The 18,635-nt window shown below is 39.8% G+C and overlaps 4 protein-coding genes across 5 annotated transcripts; 1 reads left to right on the forward strand and 3 right to left on the reverse strand.

The window, feature by feature from the left end:
- The first annotated feature begins 105 nt into the window (after nt 1-105).
- On the forward strand, nt 106-1,086 carry LOC133845488 (ATP synthase subunit s, mitochondrial). Its single transcript, XM_062279960.1, has one exon. The coding sequence runs from the start codon at nt 412-414 to the stop codon at nt 1,036-1,038; it is 627 nt and encodes a 208-aa protein (XP_062135944.1). The 5' UTR covers nt 106-411; the 3' UTR covers nt 1,039-1,086.
- A 23-nt stretch (nt 1,087-1,109) lies between these two features.
- LOC133845486 (WD repeat-containing protein 19) lies at nt 1,110-6,119 on the reverse strand. The gene is made up of 9 exons (XM_062279958.1): nt 5,659-6,119; nt 4,875-5,597; nt 4,200-4,812; nt 3,551-4,130; nt 3,196-3,478; nt 2,954-3,134; nt 1,810-2,893; nt 1,381-1,750; nt 1,110-1,323 (listed from the first exon to the last, which is right to left on the reverse strand). Exons 1-9 carry the CDS (start codon nt 5,826-5,828, stop codon nt 1,218-1,220), a joined length of 4,110 nt encoding a protein of 1,369 aa, XP_062135942.1. The 5' UTR covers nt 5,829-6,119; the 3' UTR covers nt 1,110-1,217.
- A 153-nt stretch (nt 6,120-6,272) lies between these two features.
- Nucleotides 6,273-7,220, reverse strand: LOC133844243 (guanine nucleotide-binding protein subunit gamma-1). Its single transcript, XM_062278155.1, has 2 exons — nt 7,063-7,220; nt 6,273-6,999 (listed from the first exon to the last, which is right to left on the reverse strand). The coding sequence occupies exon 2, from the start codon at nt 6,922-6,924 to the stop codon at nt 6,721-6,723; it is 204 nt and encodes a 67-aa protein (XP_062134139.1). The 5' UTR covers nt 6,925-6,999; nt 7,063-7,220; the 3' UTR covers nt 6,273-6,720.
- A 615-nt stretch (nt 7,221-7,835) lies between these two features.
- LOC133844797 (kinesin-like protein KIF12) lies at nt 7,836-18,083 on the reverse strand. 2 transcript variants are annotated; one of them, XM_062279059.1, is made up of 8 exons: nt 17,308-18,079; nt 11,943-12,123; nt 11,079-11,306; nt 10,871-11,011; nt 9,576-9,717; nt 8,648-9,491; nt 8,004-8,345; nt 7,836-7,934 (listed from the first exon to the last, which is right to left on the reverse strand). In XM_062279059.1, the coding sequence occupies exons 1-8, from the start codon at nt 17,601-17,603 to the stop codon at nt 7,922-7,924; spliced, it is 2,187 nt and encodes a 728-aa protein (XP_062135043.1). In that variant the 5' UTR covers nt 17,604-18,079; the 3' UTR covers nt 7,836-7,921. The 2 variants fall into 2 exon arrangements, with proteins under 2 accessions (XP_062135043.1, XP_062135044.1); XM_062279060.1 differs by lacking the exons at nt 7,836-7,934; nt 8,004-8,345 and adding an exon at nt 8,389-8,571 and having other exon boundaries at nt 17,308-18,083.
- Nucleotides 18,084-18,635: the final 552 nt, after the last annotated feature.

Below are 18,635 nucleotides of genomic sequence, written 5' to 3' on the forward strand. Positions count from 1 at the left end.
ATTTTCCAAATCATTTTAAAATTATTCGATTTAAATATGATTTACAAACTGAACTGATATTAGATTTTTGTAATACTAAAAAAATATTCAAATACACATCAAATTCAAATTCTGGTATATTTCGGCACATTGTACCATAAATGTACCATAAACACTCAACTGATTATTGATCAACTGGTGTCGATAAAATTCAAGAATTACTACCAGTGCTAATAATGTCAACATGATTTAATGTTTCGATGAACTCACAAAATTATTAGCAATAATTTTACAATGGACATCATGCGGGTAGAAATATCATGAAGAACGTGAACAGGAGCTTTCAAAACAAATCCGATTTTGGTACTCGTTGCTTTGAAAACAGTGCTGTGTAACGTCTCAATTTGTGGTGGAATAACAGCTGTTACGACGATGTCGTTTATCAGCACAATTAGAAATTCAATAACAAAACGCCTAATCCAACAAACTGGCTATCAAGTTGAAAAACAAGTCCTCCCAGCAGAATCTCTAGTTCGAAACATATGGGGATATGTGGCGATTGCCTTCAATCAAGTGGATGCAGATCGTTTGGCAAAAGTCGGTCCAAATCGTCTCTGTGCCGAATGGATAATTAAGAATGGTGGCGGAGTACGCATTGTGGATAATCCAAGTAGACTATGGAAGGACTACAACATGCTGCCAGCGGAAACAACCAAGTTTCAGATTAAAGTGGTTGACGCATCAAATGCTTCAATCATGAAAATTGGTCTGGAGCACTTTATTGGTTGTAAACAAATCGACACCGTCATTTTTCACAATTGTAAGCATCTCGAGAACGATGGCCTTGTCGGTCTCACACATTTAACCGATTCCCTGACGCGCCTTCAGATTTCCGGATGCTACAATATTAGTGACTCCGATCTAGATGTCATCGGCGAACTGTCGAATCTTAAACAGTTAGCCATCTTTGATATGAAGTATGTCAAAGACATGGATAAGGTTGCTGCAAACTTAAAGTCCAAGCTGCCACATTGTGAAATGCAGTTCCAAAAAGAGTAATCTTCTGTGATCCATTTTGAGAAATAAACTTTGCAACTTTAAAAGGAATTCGAATTTCCTTTGCTTTTTTGTAGATATCAACGAATTTTTGCAGTGAAATTTGTGCTTTTTATTGCTTATAATTACTATTTGGTGTGGAGTGCAGTCTAATTCTCTTGCTTAGAATCTAAATAAAAAGTCTAGGAGGCGGCCAAGATATAGGGTCGTATATCCTCCACATCGAGCAATTGCTCAGGCGGAACACGTTCTCCACACATGGGACAGTCGTCATACTCCGATAGGATGCTGCAAGAGAAATAAAACTTAAACATTTGCTTGGTAATTGATTAGCTTTGTGCACACTTCTCCATCTCCGCTCGAAAGCAAAGGAAATCGCATTGTGGACACGATGTCATTTGTTGTTTGATGATGTGCTGACCGGTTGCTATACAAATGGGCAGCGTAGTCTTGCAGTTGTAGCAGGTAACTTCCATGTTAGCCAAGTTGGCATCACAAATGGGGCACTCCATTGTCTCGTCATCGATTTCATCGCGTAGCTGCTTTATACCTTTCGGCGCCTTACGTACAATCGACTCGACCTTCTTAATGTAACGTCCGTCCAACTGATTGCGATAATCTGGTCGCATTAGCATCGAAGCGTAGGTGAAAGCGGATTTCTTCAGTCCAGCACGATGGCATTCAATCACCGTTGATGTCAGTATAGGAACAATATCTGTTGCATATGAAACATAATAGTAGTAGGAAATTTAGATTCTACTGACTTGAACTTACGTTCGGGAAACTGCGATATACACGCAGCCACTTGGACAAGCAGCTTGGCGGCGAGCAGATGATTGCCCAGCTTGACATGGATGCGTACCAGAGTATAGCGATGCAGCAGTATCAAGTTGTGCCGCATCTCTGCAGTGACCGAGAGATTGTTGCGCCGCAATTCCTGGTACATGGAGTACAACAGATCCCTAGCCGATTTGTAGTTGCCTGCCAGTTGTTCCTGGTTGGCAATGATAACAGCAGTCTTGGCTGCATCCTTGTAGTGCTTGCGAGCCATATACAAGCGAAACAAGTAACGCGGATCCTTGGGCACACCATCCGATTCGCCTAGCAGGAATTCAATGAGCTGTGTGGCCAACTGTTCGTTATTTGAGGTCGCCACACAGTCAATGGCTAGCGACAGAGCCTGTGACTCTTCGTTACTGAATGCTGATGCCTTCAGCAGAAATCGAAGCGCTTTGGTGAACTCTCTGGCCAGGAAATAATATTTGCCGGCCAGCAGTGTATACTTCTCGCTCTCAAAGTAATGCGCCAACGCCAAATAATCGGCAGATTTGGCATTCTCATAGCGTTCCAACAGCTCGCCATGGCGTCGGAGTTTGTTGTGCCGTTGAGCGAGAGCAAACGCCTCCTCCACACAGCCGCAGATGACAAGAAATTGCAGCGCCTGCTCAATGTCGCCAATCTTCTGATAGAATTTGGCCAGCAGCTTCGCCGCATCCATTGAACGGGATTCGAGCACAATTTCAGAAGCAGCATGCGGATCACACAAGTGATCCAGATAAATGCGTACACAAGCATCCAAATCACCAGCGATGCGATAGCTGCGTATAGCTTCCTCGAATTGACCATCTGACTCTTTCGCCTTGGCATAAGCTGCATGCAGCTTACTGCTCTTCACTTGCGGCAGTATATTGTTGGCCTTGTGCCACATCTTCAGAGCGATATAGTGGCCACAGGCCTCGTCATAGTAGCCTCCACGTTCGTATAAACCTGCAGCCTCGGTCAGATGACCCACAGTGGCCAACAGCTCAGCACAATCGAACAACAGCTGCTTGTCCTGCAACTCGACAGCATATTGAATCTAAATGAAAAAGGAAACAAGGTCTGGAATCTGTTTGAGACTTGATGCCAAGGTTCTTACGCCACGTCGAAAATCTCCAGCACGAATTGAGGTACGTGCTATGCCCATTTTGCAGAGGCGGACATGCTCCTCGTACTCGGGCGTGCTGTGCAGCAATGTTGGCGGCTCCGAATCCTCATTATTGATCAAGTCCTCCTTGTAGCCCTTCTCATAATGATACAATGCGTCCGCATAGTTGCCACTGCAGATAATAAATGTCGTGTTTACAAAGCCAGTACTCAACTCAAGATTCCGCAACTCACGTGAATTCCAACTGTTGAGCATACTCGCGTGCTATGAAAGGCACCTCTAGAGGCTCATATTTGTGGGCCAACAACAGTGCCTGATCCCATTGTAACAGATCCCTACTCAAGTCAAGAGCGGCACGCGTGTAAGCGCCCTTAAGCAAATACTCCTTCGCCTGATCGTACTGGGCCAACAACATGCAACAGCAACCATTTAGCATGTGGAGATCCTCAATGTAGCGCAGTTCACTCAACGCATTCACCAATCCAGCATCTCCTAGTTGACGATAGGCGCGCAATGCTAGATGAACAAAATAAAAAAGGAAATTAAGACTGGTATTCAGCAGTTGTTGGAGGACCGTAGTAAGCTTACCAATCTCCGGCTCCAAATCAGCGATCGCATGCTCCCCAAACTGTCGCCAAGCGCTGTCCAATTTCATTTGTTCGCACAGCTTGTAAGCCTCGTCATATTTCTTGAGACGCAGCAACAGCAACAGATTGTCGCTTTGCGAATTGCTGGGATTAACGACATGCGTGCTCAGAGATTGTGTGGCATACTGACCGCCGTCGATGTGCAGTGCCATTTCACCAGCGCACAGCAGCAGTGGCACCTGACCCGGATTCAGCTTGGATTCGCCCACCTTTATCGTGTGTCGCCCGCGCACCGAGTGGCGGGCAAAGACATGAGTGTACACAACGCGTGTGTCATAGCTAATAAAGATATTCGGTTGGGTCAAGTCCCAGAGACATCCCAGACATTGCTTGGGCAAGTCCGCAATCAAGAGTGCCTCCTGATCCAAGGCGGGCAGATAGACAAATCCTTGACCATGTTCGTCAATGAAAATGATTTTTGTGCCATCAACATCTGTGAACAACTGACGAATGCCATTGCTGTGACGATAGATGGTGCAGGTGTCCCACTTCTCCAGTGAGTAAAAGACTAGATGTCCAATCTACAAACAAATTTAAAACAGCAAGGAGTGACAACAACTCTTGAATATAGGATTCAATTTATAACTCACATCTGTAGCAAAAATGAGCAACTCCTGACTTAGGGCAAAGCACGTAATCACCGCATCGCTGGGCATTGTGGGCAATGCACTTGGGAAACTCGCCTGCATCTTGTCCTTGCAATTGGGATTGTCGGCGGAGATGGCTTGCAGCAACAACTGTGGTGGACACAGTGCGGCACAGTAATCTGTGTTCAGCTTCATCGCTACAATGTTGTGGGGTAAATCACGTTCGCTTAATGGACGTGGTTCATCGCCCAGGCTCTTCCCCAGATCATAGAACCACACATGTTTGTCTAAGCCTGCGGCAAAAGTATATGGCCCAATGGCGAGAAATGTGGGCTCCGTCTCCAGGGGCAGGCGAAATGGTAATACCTTGGATTTGTCTGGTGCATACACATAGATGGATACTTCGGCCAGGCTACTCAGCATAACCAGACGTGGCGCAGAGACGGCAAACATATGCGGCAGTTTGGTAACGTATGTGTACACAGTTCCACCACTGGTGGTAACCGCTAGCAACTGTCCATCTGGCGACCAGTCGATCATTTGCACGCTGGCATGATCCGGAACGGTTATGATGCGTTCCGTTTCCTGCAAGTTAGTTATCGAGTGGATCTTAATGCTGCGTGGGTAGAGAATCGTTTTACATTATCAACAAATTTCAATTTGAAGCTTTCCACTTACTTATCATCACCACAGGATGCAACAATGTCCAGCGAGGGGCAGTAGGCCAAGCCGCTCAGCGTATCCTTGTGATTCCTCACCTGCCACAGCTCTTGGCCAACATCTTTGGGATGCGTTGAGATGGCCACAACATGACCATTTGAGAATCCCAACAGTATGTATCCATCACCAAACCATTTGTGCTGCAAAAGAGATCCATAGCGGCTTTGAAATCCCAACTCTGTGGGATTCTCCGGCTCCGGCAAGTAATACAAGAAGAGTGTGCGCTTTCCAATAATCATGCTGATGGCATTGTCGCCCACAATCCGCTCATCATTGGCCATCTCAGCAAAATACATGTCCGTAGGCGCATCCCGCAACTGAACAATTCGTACCGTGTCGCCATCTTCACTGCTCAGTGAAAAGCTCTTGTCATCAGAGCCAAGTGCCAACAGATTCTGCGCTGACCAGGCTCCGCATGTGATGCGCTTGCTGTGCTTTCCTAGAACCGGCGTCCGCTTGCCATTCTGATGGTTATAGATGGCCAAATTGCCGCGTCCCGTGCCCACAGCAAGCAGTTGTTGTTGCTTAGACCATAGTATGCAGGTGAGTGGATCACGCAGGCCTGACTCTACAGTTACTTTCTGCTGTGTCGAGTAATCCCAAAGCGTAATATTTGGTGAGCTGCTGGTGATGATGCCCAAGAGCTCACCTTCGCAGTCCCACGCAAAGCCAGAGCACAGACTGAAATACATATACACATAATATAAAAAAGAGAATACTTTCATGTACATTTCATGCTTACCCGGATAATATAATGCGTTGCACTAGCTGCCCTTGGCGATTGTACAATGCCACAGAACCGTCGGTGCCCGTTGTGGCCAGCAAAGCGCCCGCGCTCTTTTGCCATATGAAGTATACGTCACCAATGCCATGCGGCTCATCGTATTTGTACAATATTTTCTCGAAAGACATTTTTGAAGGACTCACAGGACTATACACCAATTTTGGTCTATGCTAAATTATTGCTCACATTCTGCAGAACTTTTTCACCTTTTGTTTACGCTTTTTTCGGTTGCCGTTACTATGGTAGCAACAAGTCGCTGACAGAGTGACCGTAAGAATTCATATACTATGAAAACAATTTAACAGTTTGGAGACCATACCAGGGCTGACATATCAGTTTGATATTCTACAGTTTGACATGCACTCTTGTTTAAAAATAACGCATTTTATTGTGCTTCTAATAAATAACACATCAAGCATTGATTCAACAATATATAAAAATATGACTAGTGTTGAGGATGTTGATTTATAAAAAACTCTTTTTGTGGTGACACTTTTAACTGCCTAACATACTTTTTACCGCCTTTCCCATTGACTTATATTTTTAGAATTACATTGAAAATGCGTGATTGATACATTTATTAATATTTATTACATATTGAATATATCTCAATAGGAAACATTTCAGATTAGTTAGGAATTAGGGATCATTACATTCATTGAAAATCGCTATGTTGTGGTTAATGCCGTTCTCCAAAAAAGAGCTATAGGATTAGCAAAATACATGGTATGTGTACAAATGTATGTACGTAAAGACGGTTTGAGTTTCCACACATTTATAAATATTATTCTACAATATGTGTATATCTTCAGTTTATAGACATAATTGAGGTCAGCATACATACATACATTTACAAGAAACATCAAAGATTATACATACGCACAATATGCATGCAATAATAGATTAGTGTTTGTTTTTAGTCTATTTAAGTTCGTCGAGAAAACGTAAACAATTAGTATGCCTACATATTTATGATGAATACTGCTAGGAACTTGTGCACCTATTTCATATTTTTTGAGCTTATAAAATGCTGCATGAGTTCTTCTCGCGAAATGGATTCACCTTTTGACTGGTGAATCCGCTCAAAAGGCAATCGTCCGTCTCATTATCCAGCATGTACTTCATCATTGCATTACAAGCCTCTGAGACTTGTATGCGTGGAATGCATGCCTCGCGACGCAATTGTTCATTCAGTGTGCGCTGCTGTTGTAAATTAGCAGCCATGATATCTAAAACGGCAGTCTCGGCAAGACCTATGGTGAAGGTGAACAATTTTTGCAGCTGGCGAATAACTTCTAGCTGCAACAGGTTTGAAATCAGTAAAATTCTGTTTTATTGATACTACAAAATATTATAATTTACCTTAGAAAGCCAATTGTGTACACACGAGCTCAGGAGTTTGAGTTGACGAAAAATCAATATCGTTTAAATCCGATTTATCTTTTTCCTTTGAAAGCTAATTTTAGGAGAAGTAGTGTGACCTCAATTTGTATTTCCAAATGTACTTTTTGTTGTCGTAGAATATACCTTTTATACTACTTTTCTAACTACTAGCCTGGTAAACTGGGCGAACGCGCGTTCGATACCCATATAAAAGCATTGGTAGTTTATTGGCGTGGGGGAGAGAATATATCATTCGAATGCGGGTGCTACCAACTCGTTTTAAGGTATTTTTATGTGGTATATTTAGATTTTCGGTACATTTTAGGTGCTTGTCAAAATTTAAAAATAAAAAATAACGAATAACAAAAATAAAAAAACGACGATACGGAAAGTAATTTGTTTTACCTCAAATTTATTGCACATTATTTAATTATATATTTTATATTATTAAGGCGTTGTAAAAATCTCAAAATTCAATTAATTTCCTTTTTGATTTGTGGATGGACACCATTGGAGGGTTTCGTGCAGTTCGCCAGAATCCTTTTATCTAACCGAAAAGCGAATTTAATTTAAGTGAACAGATAATTATGTCTGCTATTTACTTTATACTGAAGAGGACATCTTTCCAGAGCTTCTCTAAAAGTTGGAGTTTTCTTTAGTTTTATTAAAATGAAAATCGAATTAGGTTAATTTTTAAATAATGATCAGCTAACAGATGCTGCAAACTCAACGCAAAGAAAACTACGTTTGAATTTTTAACGGTATTTATTTAAGTTGCGCTTTATCGCATGTTCATTGTTTCAAAAATATATGTTCATTATTTATGTGTGCAGAATTATTATGTGAGCATGCTGTAAATATATGAAAATTAGAATCGAATGTTTAAGAACGTGAACCTGTCTTATATAATTATAACTTACTCTGGCATATAATCAGATTGAACTGAATTATTGTTTTTGCTGATAGTATTGTTGTTCTCCGTAGCCTGTTCTGGCTGAGCATTGGGTTTCCTAAATGCATTTGCCATTAACAAAATATTCTTGGCGATGCGCTGTTGATCAATACGTTTCTGGGCCGTATGAGTACGCTTGTTCTCGTCCTCAGACATCCGTTGATCAAGTGGGAGAAGGGCGGTTGGTGTTGTTGCTGCTGCTGGAACAGCTGGTTCAGGATTTGTCCAGATCTCGGTACCGGGTGTTTCTTTGCCCGTTGTTGGCGAAAATGCCGGTCGAGCGGGTATCAAAGGTGAACGCACACATACACTAGTTATGAAACAGAAACAATCTAGTTTATTGCTTAGAACTCTAATCACACTCTAAATTCGTTTATAAAACAGGACTTTTGTGTATAAAAATGTATAAGTATTATGATGATGGCGTCCCTGCCCCTGTTTCAGCCCCATTTTCCGACCCTGACCCCGTTTCCGTTTGTGATTTCGATTCGAGCCCAGGATCGGCAATAGGCTCATTGTCCTCGCTCGGTTTCAATCTAAAACGAGTCAAAAATGAGACAACAATGAGCCTGAATGTCGCACCCTCGCCTCGAATCTCCTTGCTCTACTCACTTGTTGACTTCCTCCAATTTCTTGAGCAATCGTTCGTTTTCCCTGCACACAATCTCCTGGTCCCTAAGTATTGTTTCGCGCACCGTAAACAGATGATTGTTTTCCTGCCGCAGCGATTCGTTTTCGGCCATATAGAGTTTCACGAGCTCGGCCAGTTCGGTGCCATCCAATTCGGGCAGCCGCTCAAGATCCACTTTGGGCACTGGAATGCCTGCATCACCGCTGTTTACACGCTCTAGCTGCAGATCCAACAGGTTGGCAACAGGATCTCCCACTGTTCCCGCCTGATGATGCAGGTTGAGAGCCGCCTTCAGATGTTCGTTCTCCATCTGCAGCGCATGTATATCCCTCTTCAGGCTGAGAATCAGAGCCTCTCGGGGGTCCATCATGATAACGGGTTTCGTTCGTATCCGTTTCGCCCGTGAGGCGTAGCGCAGAGTATTAAGCGTCTCGGCATGATTATAGTGAGCCGGCGACACACAGGCAATCATCAGGGTAACACCATTTCCTGCTAGACTGTCGGCCAACAGTTTTGTCAACTGGCTGTCCCTGTAGGGAATGTGGCCACTGCGTTTCTTGTTGTCACTCAGCGATGAGATGCAGTAGCCGAGCACCATGAGACTCTTGTTAATGTTGTTCGCCTCCTCGAGGGTTTTGCCCTCACTCATGGTTTTCTTGGTCAGTTCGCTGCCAGCCAAGTCCACGAAATTGATCTTGCCATGCTTGGATAGAAATACCCCGCCATCGGTTTGTTGATCGGATAGTATATGTACCGTTAAAATCGTATGGGAGCGTGATGAGTGATCGTTCATCGCATGCGAACCCACAGCGCGATTTCTCATGCCTGCAACGGAGATAGAGAGAGAGAGTAATTATAAATCTGTTATATATGTATATATGTACATATATATGGAAGTGTTTGCCTTACCCTCCTCGAGCACGGCGAGCAAATCATCGAGTTCCTCGCAGTCCACGGTAAATAGGTTTTCCACAAAGAAGCCACCGGATTTTTTGGACCATCGCACAGCTAACGGTTTCCGAGCGCTTCCCGGATTGAGCAAATCGATTACCTGCTCATATAAAATGCAATTCAATTTACAAAACCAATAATGAAATTAGAATACGATTTCTACCCACTTTGCAACCAGGTGGTAGGAGTAGGAAAACAAATCATTTAAAATGCCACGCAAAATGCAAGCAAAATTCACGCATTGCGACAACTTATCTAGTCGGGGATTGCTGCATTGCTGGAGTGAGGAGGAAGAAACAGACAGATTGCTGTGTTGCCCTCGGATAAATAGAGGTCAGCGGAATGCATATAGAACTACTCTAATAAACATTGGTATTTGCAAAGGTCGCAATAGTAAACCAATCACAATTATTGCAATAAAGTCTATAATCGAACATTACGTTTAATGGGACTGCATTAAGTAGATCAAAGATGATATCAAACCTATGCGACAAACTATTCAACGAGTATTTGATCTAAATATTGATTCAGTTCCACAAAATAAATTTAAAGTGTTCAAAGAGAGTCTCAAATATGTATAGTGTTCATATTTCATTTTATGACTACTTTATATCTCTAAGTACAAATAAACAACAAGTAACAGAGCTACAGTCGAGTGTGCTCAACTGTGAGATACCCGCCACCCATTTTCAATAAAACCATATTCAAAAAATATATGAACAATGAACAATGAATAATATACCACAAAAATACTAAAATATACTGAAAGTCATATTTGTTATATGGACGTAGTACTACATTGTAAATATACCATAGAGTACAAAATAGATCACATTGCCAGCCAAAGCAGCAAACTTCCGATTGCAGTAGGTGTTTTTGCACATACAAAATATGTCTTAAATAACTTCTACAATTTTTAACTGATTTTAACTAAATTTTAAGGAATCTAAATACTATACTTGTTATTTTATATTCCGAAATTAGGAATTTTCGTGATGAGCGCACAGCATTTTCAATGCAATTCATAAAAACCAAGCGATATAAAAAAATTATATATCCATCTTTTCTAGTATATGAGTTCTAGACGTTCATACGGACAAACGGACAGAAAGACACATAGATCTACAGACAAATATAGGATCGAAGATGAATCCTTCTGCTTATTGCATACATTTTCTGCAGTTTCACAATTATAATAATTGGTAGCGGGTATACAAATAAATCTTAAATCTTAATCTTTAGGCGCCACTCACTCGTTCGTTGTAAATCTCCATAAAGGACGCCTTGAGTACATAGTTAACATCTTTGCGATTTTTAATCAACTGGAAGAGGTACACAAACGAGCGGAAGATCAGGCCATGTCGCGGATCCTTTGGATTCGGTTTCCCCATAAACTGCAAAGCCAATTAATATTATAAACCTTGGTACCATAAAGTAAGTCGCCAGTAATAATTAACTTACCAAATCAGGTGGTCCGGTGAGTGTATGTGTTTTACCCGAGCCCGTTTGTCCATAGCAAAAGGCCGTGCAGCTGAAGCCCTCTATGCCCATCTCAATAATGCGCTTAATGCCGGAATAGTCCAAGATATCCTCCTGCGTGGCACCAGGCTCAAAGACCACATTGTACGTGAAGACGCGAACACTATCGCGATTATGGGATCGCTTTGCGCCCATGTCATTGCCCTCAATCTGGTAGAGAACAAGAAAGTTATAGTAGAGTGTGCTCGGCTGAGATATACCCGATACCCCTTTTTAATGAAAGTAAAAAGCGCGGTATTAATTAGAATATCACAAATTAATATATCGCAAAGATACTAAACATATGTATACCAAAGGCTATATTTGTTGGTATAGTAAAATATACCAGATTGTAAGCCAAAGCATCTAAGACCCGTATTAAGAAGGCGTATTTGTCAATACAAAATTATTTCTTATATAACTTTGACAATTTCTATACGATCGTAACCAAATTCTCAGGAATCATAAAGAAGTAAAATTGTATTTCACAATTACAATTGATATATTATATGACCATTATCGATTGGGGGGGGCGATAGAGACCGTGGCAAAAAATTTTAAATAAACTTGATATATCTCTATCTCTTATAGTCTCTGAGATCTAGGTGTTCATACGGACGGACGACATGACTATATCGTCTCGGCTGTTGACCCTGTTGATCATGAATATATATTCCTTATAGGATCGGAAATGCTTCGTTCTGCGGCACAAAGTTATAATACCCTTCTACCCTATGGGTAGCGGCGGCATTATGTTTGAAATGAGAAGAAGAGAGCGAAAATAATTCGTTGGTAAAGCGAACTTACGATGACTTGTCCATTGCCAGGAAACTGCAGAGTCGGTCCGTGCCTGTCACGCTTTTCCTTGTCGTTCAATGGACGCACACGCACCACCACATTGATGTTGTCCTCGGGCGTCGATGGCTCCTCGCTGGCCGTTCCCGTCGACTTGGAGGCCACGATTTCCAGAGTATCAGCACTACCAATTCTACGTAAGCGAAACACAAAAAATTAATAATGTGCATACAAATAGCTAATTAAACGAAGCTCTATAAACTGGGTTGAAGAAGATGAAACTGGTCAAAACCTAAAATAGTAACTGCTAAGTTCTGATATATGTGACTTCGAATAAGGGGTAATAAATTGTTATATTCTATAAAAGCTTGGATATGGTCAGGATATATCAAGAGTCGTTTATCCAATTGCATTAATTAAATGGAATCCCCAAGTTCAAGCTCAACACAAAGAACTGAACGTTTCCTATTACGTTATGAATTGTGGTTTGTTGTGGCAAATGCAAAATTGCCTGTTCCATTTCCCTTGAACTTGATGAGGTTCTTCTGATTGGGTGGCCTATAAATAGTAGCCAAGGTTAAGGGTGAAAGTATTTGATTTTTGGGATTTGTGTTTTGTTTTCTTTTACGTCGCATGTTTTAGCTGAATTCGTGCAGTGTTAGGCTGGGTGTAATTTGATTAACAAACTTATATTCAGGGAATTTCAGAAATTTTTGGGAAAATATTTATTTACAAATTTCCCAGTTATTGAGTTTTTTCTTTTAGCTAATTAAACACGTTTCGTATGCGCAATATGAGAATGGGTTGAGCCGCAATAATGACTTTTTTCCCTTTTGGCATTTGACATTTGGTAGAAAATTACTCGTTAAAAATTTATGGAATAACGAACAAAGTGTCCACACTTACCATTAAAACTTGACGGGTAAATATATTAATCAGCAAGTGAACTGTGCATTGTGTACACTTGGTAAATATTTGAACTTAAGCTTGAGCTAAGGTTGAGTCCAAATAGCCAACAGATTGTCGACAGGCAAGAAAAGTTCAATCAACTCTGGCCAATACAAAATTGATGCTAAATAGTTAATAAACCAAAGGTCTACAGGACATTCGAACTAACAGAGTTTCTTTGTTTTAATGGAGCCTAAGAATTTTATAAATAAATTGTCGTTAAAATAATTGATAGACTCAACGTTAATGGGTTGAATCGAAATTGTTGAGGAAACCTTCTTCGATTCTCTGAGTAATGCACTTAAACCAGTCTAGATTTGAATCGAAATAAACTATACTATATGGAAAATAATTATATGAGTACATGGATTAGCTAATAATAACCGTTACATCTGCCCATGAATTGTAAAAATGCATGTGTGTGTATATAGTAATTGCTTTTAGCACTTAACCGTCAGATTCTATATCGCATTATACTTTGTAGATCCCACGACGAAAGACTATAATTTAACCACTCACTAGACTAGATCAACTCTCCATTTAGTCACGCCCTAGGCTCTACTTGATAGGCATTGTCTAAGTGACAAGACAAGGCAATGGGAAGTAGAAATAAACTTGGATGCTCATTAGGAACTCCAACCATGAAAGTGCTTATTAAAGAACATCAGCACATGCATTCACTTACAAATACTAAGCCAATTGACACCAAAGCCGTTTGTTGATTTAATGGATCAAGTATTTGAATATGTGTACCATATGTATGGAGATAGATTGTCTATTCCCCCTCTGCAATTGGACGTAATTATAGGCGTTATAATTATTATAGTACACGCATGTTAATGTATTTTGATTGATATGTGCGTTGATAGTTGAATGATTGATATGCGAGTAATCTACTTTTTTCATTTATTTATACTGTTATTATTTACAACTAACTGAAATTAAATGTATATGATAAGTACAATATAACTTAGTTTTAAAACTAAGTATGGTAAATCTACACAATGTATAAATTCTCTTATTTCACAACACTCCATTAATTTTCACTTACTATAAAAAAATTGTAATTTGCATTTTAAAACCAAACTAGTAGAGATTTTTTATACCTATAGTATAATATGGATTTTCGAGCTTGCACAACATGAGGTTAGGTCATAATTACATATAGAGCAACCCGTCATGGACGGATTATTCCAAAGATAATCAAAGTTGACATTTCGTTGCCTAAACTTTTGCATTGCACGAGATGGCTATTAGCAGAAAATACGTATGCCATATGAATATATTCCAGATACACATTTACTATATATGTATAACATATGAAGCGCTCAGTGGAAAAAACGTTCAAAATAAAAGCGAAAGTTGTGCTTTTTGTTACGACTTGTGGCTCAAATGGTTGGCATTATATTTTATTTATTGTGCAAACAATATAAACAAGTATTTATTCAGCTTGGAATCACAATCTCAATTGGGCAAATAAATACTTGAATAAGGCACCAATCACATTATTTGATTACACAATACTAATTAATTGTATGAGTCAATGTCCTGTGGTGACCAAAAGCTACAAATGATTTACTATAAGAATAAAAGGCGACAAATCAAAATTGTAGACAATTATTCGGTAAAAAGTAAAAAGCATTAGTAAATATTGCCGGTTTTTTAAAAAGAAATGAGCGGCTTTTAATTGACTGAAGCCCCTTAAAAAAAACAATTAACGTCAATCCATTTATTATTTCTTATTCAATGTGACTTATAAATCTTTATTGATTTTAGGTATAGGTTATTAATTATTTGTATATAGTCTCACATTACAATTTAAATAAACATAAAAAGTAAAACAATTAAGAAGAGGGCGGGATGGTTTTAGAGACTACAAAAAATATGTCCCCAAATTGAAATAACTTCTTTGATTGTTATTAAAGAAACGATGTTAAATTTTATTATAAATCAAATTTAATTTTTTTTTTATAACTTAAACTAATTTTTTTCGTTTTAATATTTAAATTAAATTAATAATTAAAAATATTTATACAAAAAAATGAAAACAATTCAGATTTTATAATTTGACTCAAATCATAAATACAAGTATAATTATAATTTATAATTATAATTTGACTCAAAAATAAACTTAGTCCAGGAGATCCCCACTTCAGAAAGATTGGCAAGAATTCAAATAATATTAATATTATATTATTAAGGATATTTTAATGAACCAAATAAATTGTTACTTGTATTATTTTATTACTTTAAAGCAAGTACTATATCGAATTTTTATTGGAAGAAGTTGAATCTACCATATCAGCACTTTCCGTTTGATATTAGATGGCTGGCGGTAGAAAAGCTAGCATTAGCCACAAGTTCAACTCAATAAAGGTTCTTAACCTTAAGTTGCTGTCACTATCATTATTATTCCAACAATAGCCACCACGACAACAAAAACTGAAACAGCAACAGCTCGATATCCAAATACCAAACATAAATATGTCACTTTCGCTCTCGGTTTGGGTCAGTTCGAAAGGCGGGATAGAGGGAGATACGAGTAATACGGTCGACTAGTATAGGCTTCAATGGGGTTTAATTGCAAAATCGATTTATGTCGTGCTCGCTGAAGCCCAACCTCAAACTGCGAACACCAAACAGCTCTACACTAATTGTTTAAATATAAAACATGACCAATTGAAATAAACTCAAATGTCCAACTGTCTATCACTCTGTCTATCCCGTCGGGCGTTGTATCTATCGGCCTATTTGATTGCCCGTCTTTTGGGCTTACTATGTAATATTGTGCGTGGTCATTACGCTCCGGCGTGTGTCTCTGCCTCTAGGGTTTCTTTTTATACCCGCTACCCATAGGGTAGAAGGGTATTATAACTTTGTGCCGGCAGGAAATGTATGTAACAGGTAGAAGGAGGCATCTCCGACCCTATAAAGTATATATATTCTTGATCAGCGTCAACAGCCGAGACGATATAGCCATGTCCGTCTGTCCGTCTGTCCGTCTGTGTGTCTGTCCGTCTGTCCGTCCGTCCGTATGAACACCTAGATCTCAGAGACTATAAGAGATAGAGCTATAATTTTTTTTCGACAGCATTTGTTATGTTTGCACGCAGATCAAGTTTGTTTCAAATTTTTACCACGCCCACTTCCGCCCCCGCAAATCAAAAAAATCGAATAACAAGCGTAATTTTAAAGCTAGAGTTGCGAATTTTGGTATAAAGTATAATTACTACAGTATTTATGATTCCTGAAAATTTGGTTGCGATCAGATAAAAATTGTGGAAGTTGTTAAAGAAATACTTTTGTATGGGCAAAAACGCCTACTTACTAGGGGTCTTAGTTGCTTTGGCCGACAATCTGGTACATTGTGCCGTCTATGGTATATTTTGAATGGTGTGCTGTATCAATATACCAAACATACCATTTGGTATATTTTTAGTATTTTTTAGTATTTTCGGTATATTTTGAAAATAATACCGCAATATTTTGCCCCTATTAAAAATGGGTAGCGGGTATCTCACAGTCGAGCACACTCGACTGTAACTTTCTTACTTGTTTTCTTTAATGGCATCCAATCAGGGGTGGCTCACACTCCCATTAAAGTTATTATCTAGTTTTATTATACTGCGTTGCTACACAAATGGATGGATGCAAATTAATAATCGAGCTAGTTATATATTTAATTCACTATATGCAAATATCGATATACATAATATCTTAATATTGAAAATCTTATTTCACTTGATTCCTTAAGCATTTCCTTGCAACAAATGTAAGGTAAACTATCATTTTCACAATTGAATGAAATAAATTTATTTGCTTTAAACAATTCACCTCATAAATATTAATTTTTATCCGCAAGATATCCCCTAGATACCAAATGTATATGTACTCTTATTCATACAGAAAGACAAAGCTGTAAAGATTTCCTAGGTAAAACTTAAAGCTTACAAAATATAAGCAACATTTCAAACATTAAGTTAAGAATAGCTCTTCAAATCTAGAAAGGTGTTAGTTCAGGACTGGTTAAATATACCAATAAAATTATATATTTTCTACTTTTCCTTCTCCAAGAATGTTTATTGAATAACTTTTGTCGGGTTAATATCCCAATTATCTTCAAGGTCAACTAATACAAAAACTATAGATAAAACAGAGATAATATAGCTAAATGAATTAGCTTAGTGGCTCTTCTATTGGGTCTTCTTGTGGTATTAGGTGAAGGGATTCTTTTTAAGAGATGATCATCACAAATTGCCAATGACCGATCTCTAGATTACCAATCTGCGCAATCCCACATCTTTTCTTTAGCACTTGGTTTAACTGTATGTTATTTAGGTGCGAGAACTTGACGAGCTATTGATTACGGTGGGAAGCATCGCAATGCTCCGATTTCCCAGACGTCAGTATACTACAAAATTGTACTTACTCGTTTTCACGCGACCGTAGAAAGTATGGGGTGTTGCGTGAACTGCCGCTGCTGCCGCCCTTCTGGGGACTCAGACGTCGCATGCCGTTGGTCAGACTGCGGGAACGCGGTACACGGGAGCCGCTGCTACTGCCGGAGCTCTGACGCTGCTGTGTCGGCGTCGTCGCCTTGCCGCCAGTGGAGCGCTTGAGACGCACACCACCAGCCGGAGCACGTCCGCGGGTTGTTGTGACGCTATCGGCGCTGCTGGCGCCGCTGTTATTCAGATGCGGCACGCTCGAGGCGCGTCGCACCATTTCGGCCCGTTAAAGGGTAACAACACTTGGAATATTTGTGCACGATTCGACTTGGCCAGCGGCAAAGGCAACATGGCCTAAACACTCATAAAGCACACACAAATAAACACACACAATAACAACAACAACAACAACAAGAGGGCCGCAATAGCCACGCAATCAAAAAGGATACGGAAATTTAACAAAAATTGCTTGACCGGAGATCGACCACCGACCGTATGCCTCGTCAACTCAACACGAACTGAGCGCTTCAAGTTCACCAGGGCGCCTTTTTTATACTTATATTTACTCGCACTCAGATTTATGGTAATTTCTACACTCACGCTAAGCAACTGCCCACCGTCCACTGCCCACTTGGCACTACGACACCTGTGCACCACCTGTACTAGCTTTCGTTGTCATTTCGTTGCTTTTGTTGTGGTTGTTGCTTCGCTACTCGGCACTCGGTGCTCGGTGCTGAACGCTCAACGCTCGACACTCGTTACTTTGTCTCGGACTGTCCGAATGCCTGATGGTTGCAACTAGCAATTAAATCAACGCGCTGTTTGGTAAACAAACCCAAGCACTCCACTAAGTCACAGAGGTAGAACTGATGGTGGTGCTGCTCGAACTTCTGTTGCTTTTCCCTCCCTAGTCATGATGACCCCACACTGACCCTGGCTGGAATTCGTTCGTGTTCATCAACTACAACAACATTAATAATATTGTCGTGCCTTATTTGCATTTACTTTAGCATAATCACTGAAAATCTGAAATATGAATTCATGCACTACCCTACCTCGAACATCTGACATTTTGAATTCTTGAATCGGAAAGTGGAAGAACATGCAACATAATGGCTAATGTTGACTGCATGCTTCTATACCTTAACTATAAAGCTAACTATTTTGTTACGGAGTAACTCTATAGTTGTCCTGTCTACCCGAATTCTCTGACTAACTTAATAAATTAATTCCATTTCATTGTGCGAAAATGTTGGTAATTTCGAAACTTTTACTCTAACCATCTTAAATCACTTTCTTTAACCCTTAA

Source organism: Drosophila sulfurigaster, chromosome 3 (genome assembly GCF_023558435.1).
Source record: "Drosophila sulfurigaster albostrigata strain 15112-1811.04 chromosome 3, ASM2355843v2, whole genome shotgun sequence".
Taxonomy (NCBI): Eukaryota; Metazoa; Arthropoda; class Insecta; order Diptera; family Drosophilidae; genus Drosophila; species Drosophila sulfurigaster.

Coding starts and splice junctions, on each gene's coding strand:
- LOC133845488 (XM_062279960.1), top strand. CDS start 412: ATGTCGTTTATCAGCACAATTAGAAATTCAATAACAAAACGCCTAATC.
- LOC133845486 (XM_062279958.1), bottom strand. CDS start 5,828: ATGTCTTTCGAGAAAATATTGTACAAATACGATGAGCCGCATGGCATT. Junction 4,131..4,199: donor TGCTCATTTTTGCTACAGAT/GTGAGTTATAAA, acceptor ATTTGTTTGTAG/ATTGGACATCTAGTCTTTTA. Junction 3,479..3,550: donor TGATTTGGAGCCGGAGATTG/GTAAGCTTACTA, acceptor TTGTTCATCTAG/CATTGCGCGCCTATCGTCAA.
- LOC133844243 (XM_062278155.1), bottom strand. CDS start 6,924: ATGGCTGCTAATTTACAACAGCAGCGCACACTGAATGAACAATTGCGT.
- LOC133844797 (XM_062279059.1), bottom strand. CDS start 17,603: ATGGTGCGACGCGCCTCGAGCGTGCCGCATCTGAATAACAGCGGCGCC. Junction 12,124..17,307: donor CTACGGTCGCGTGAAAACGA/GTAAGTACAATT, acceptor TCGCTTACGTAG/AATTGGTAGTGCTGATACTC. Junction 8,346..8,647: donor AAATTGGAGGAAGTCAACAA/GTGAGTAGAGCA, acceptor TTTCATAACTAG/TGTATGTGTGCGTTCACCTT.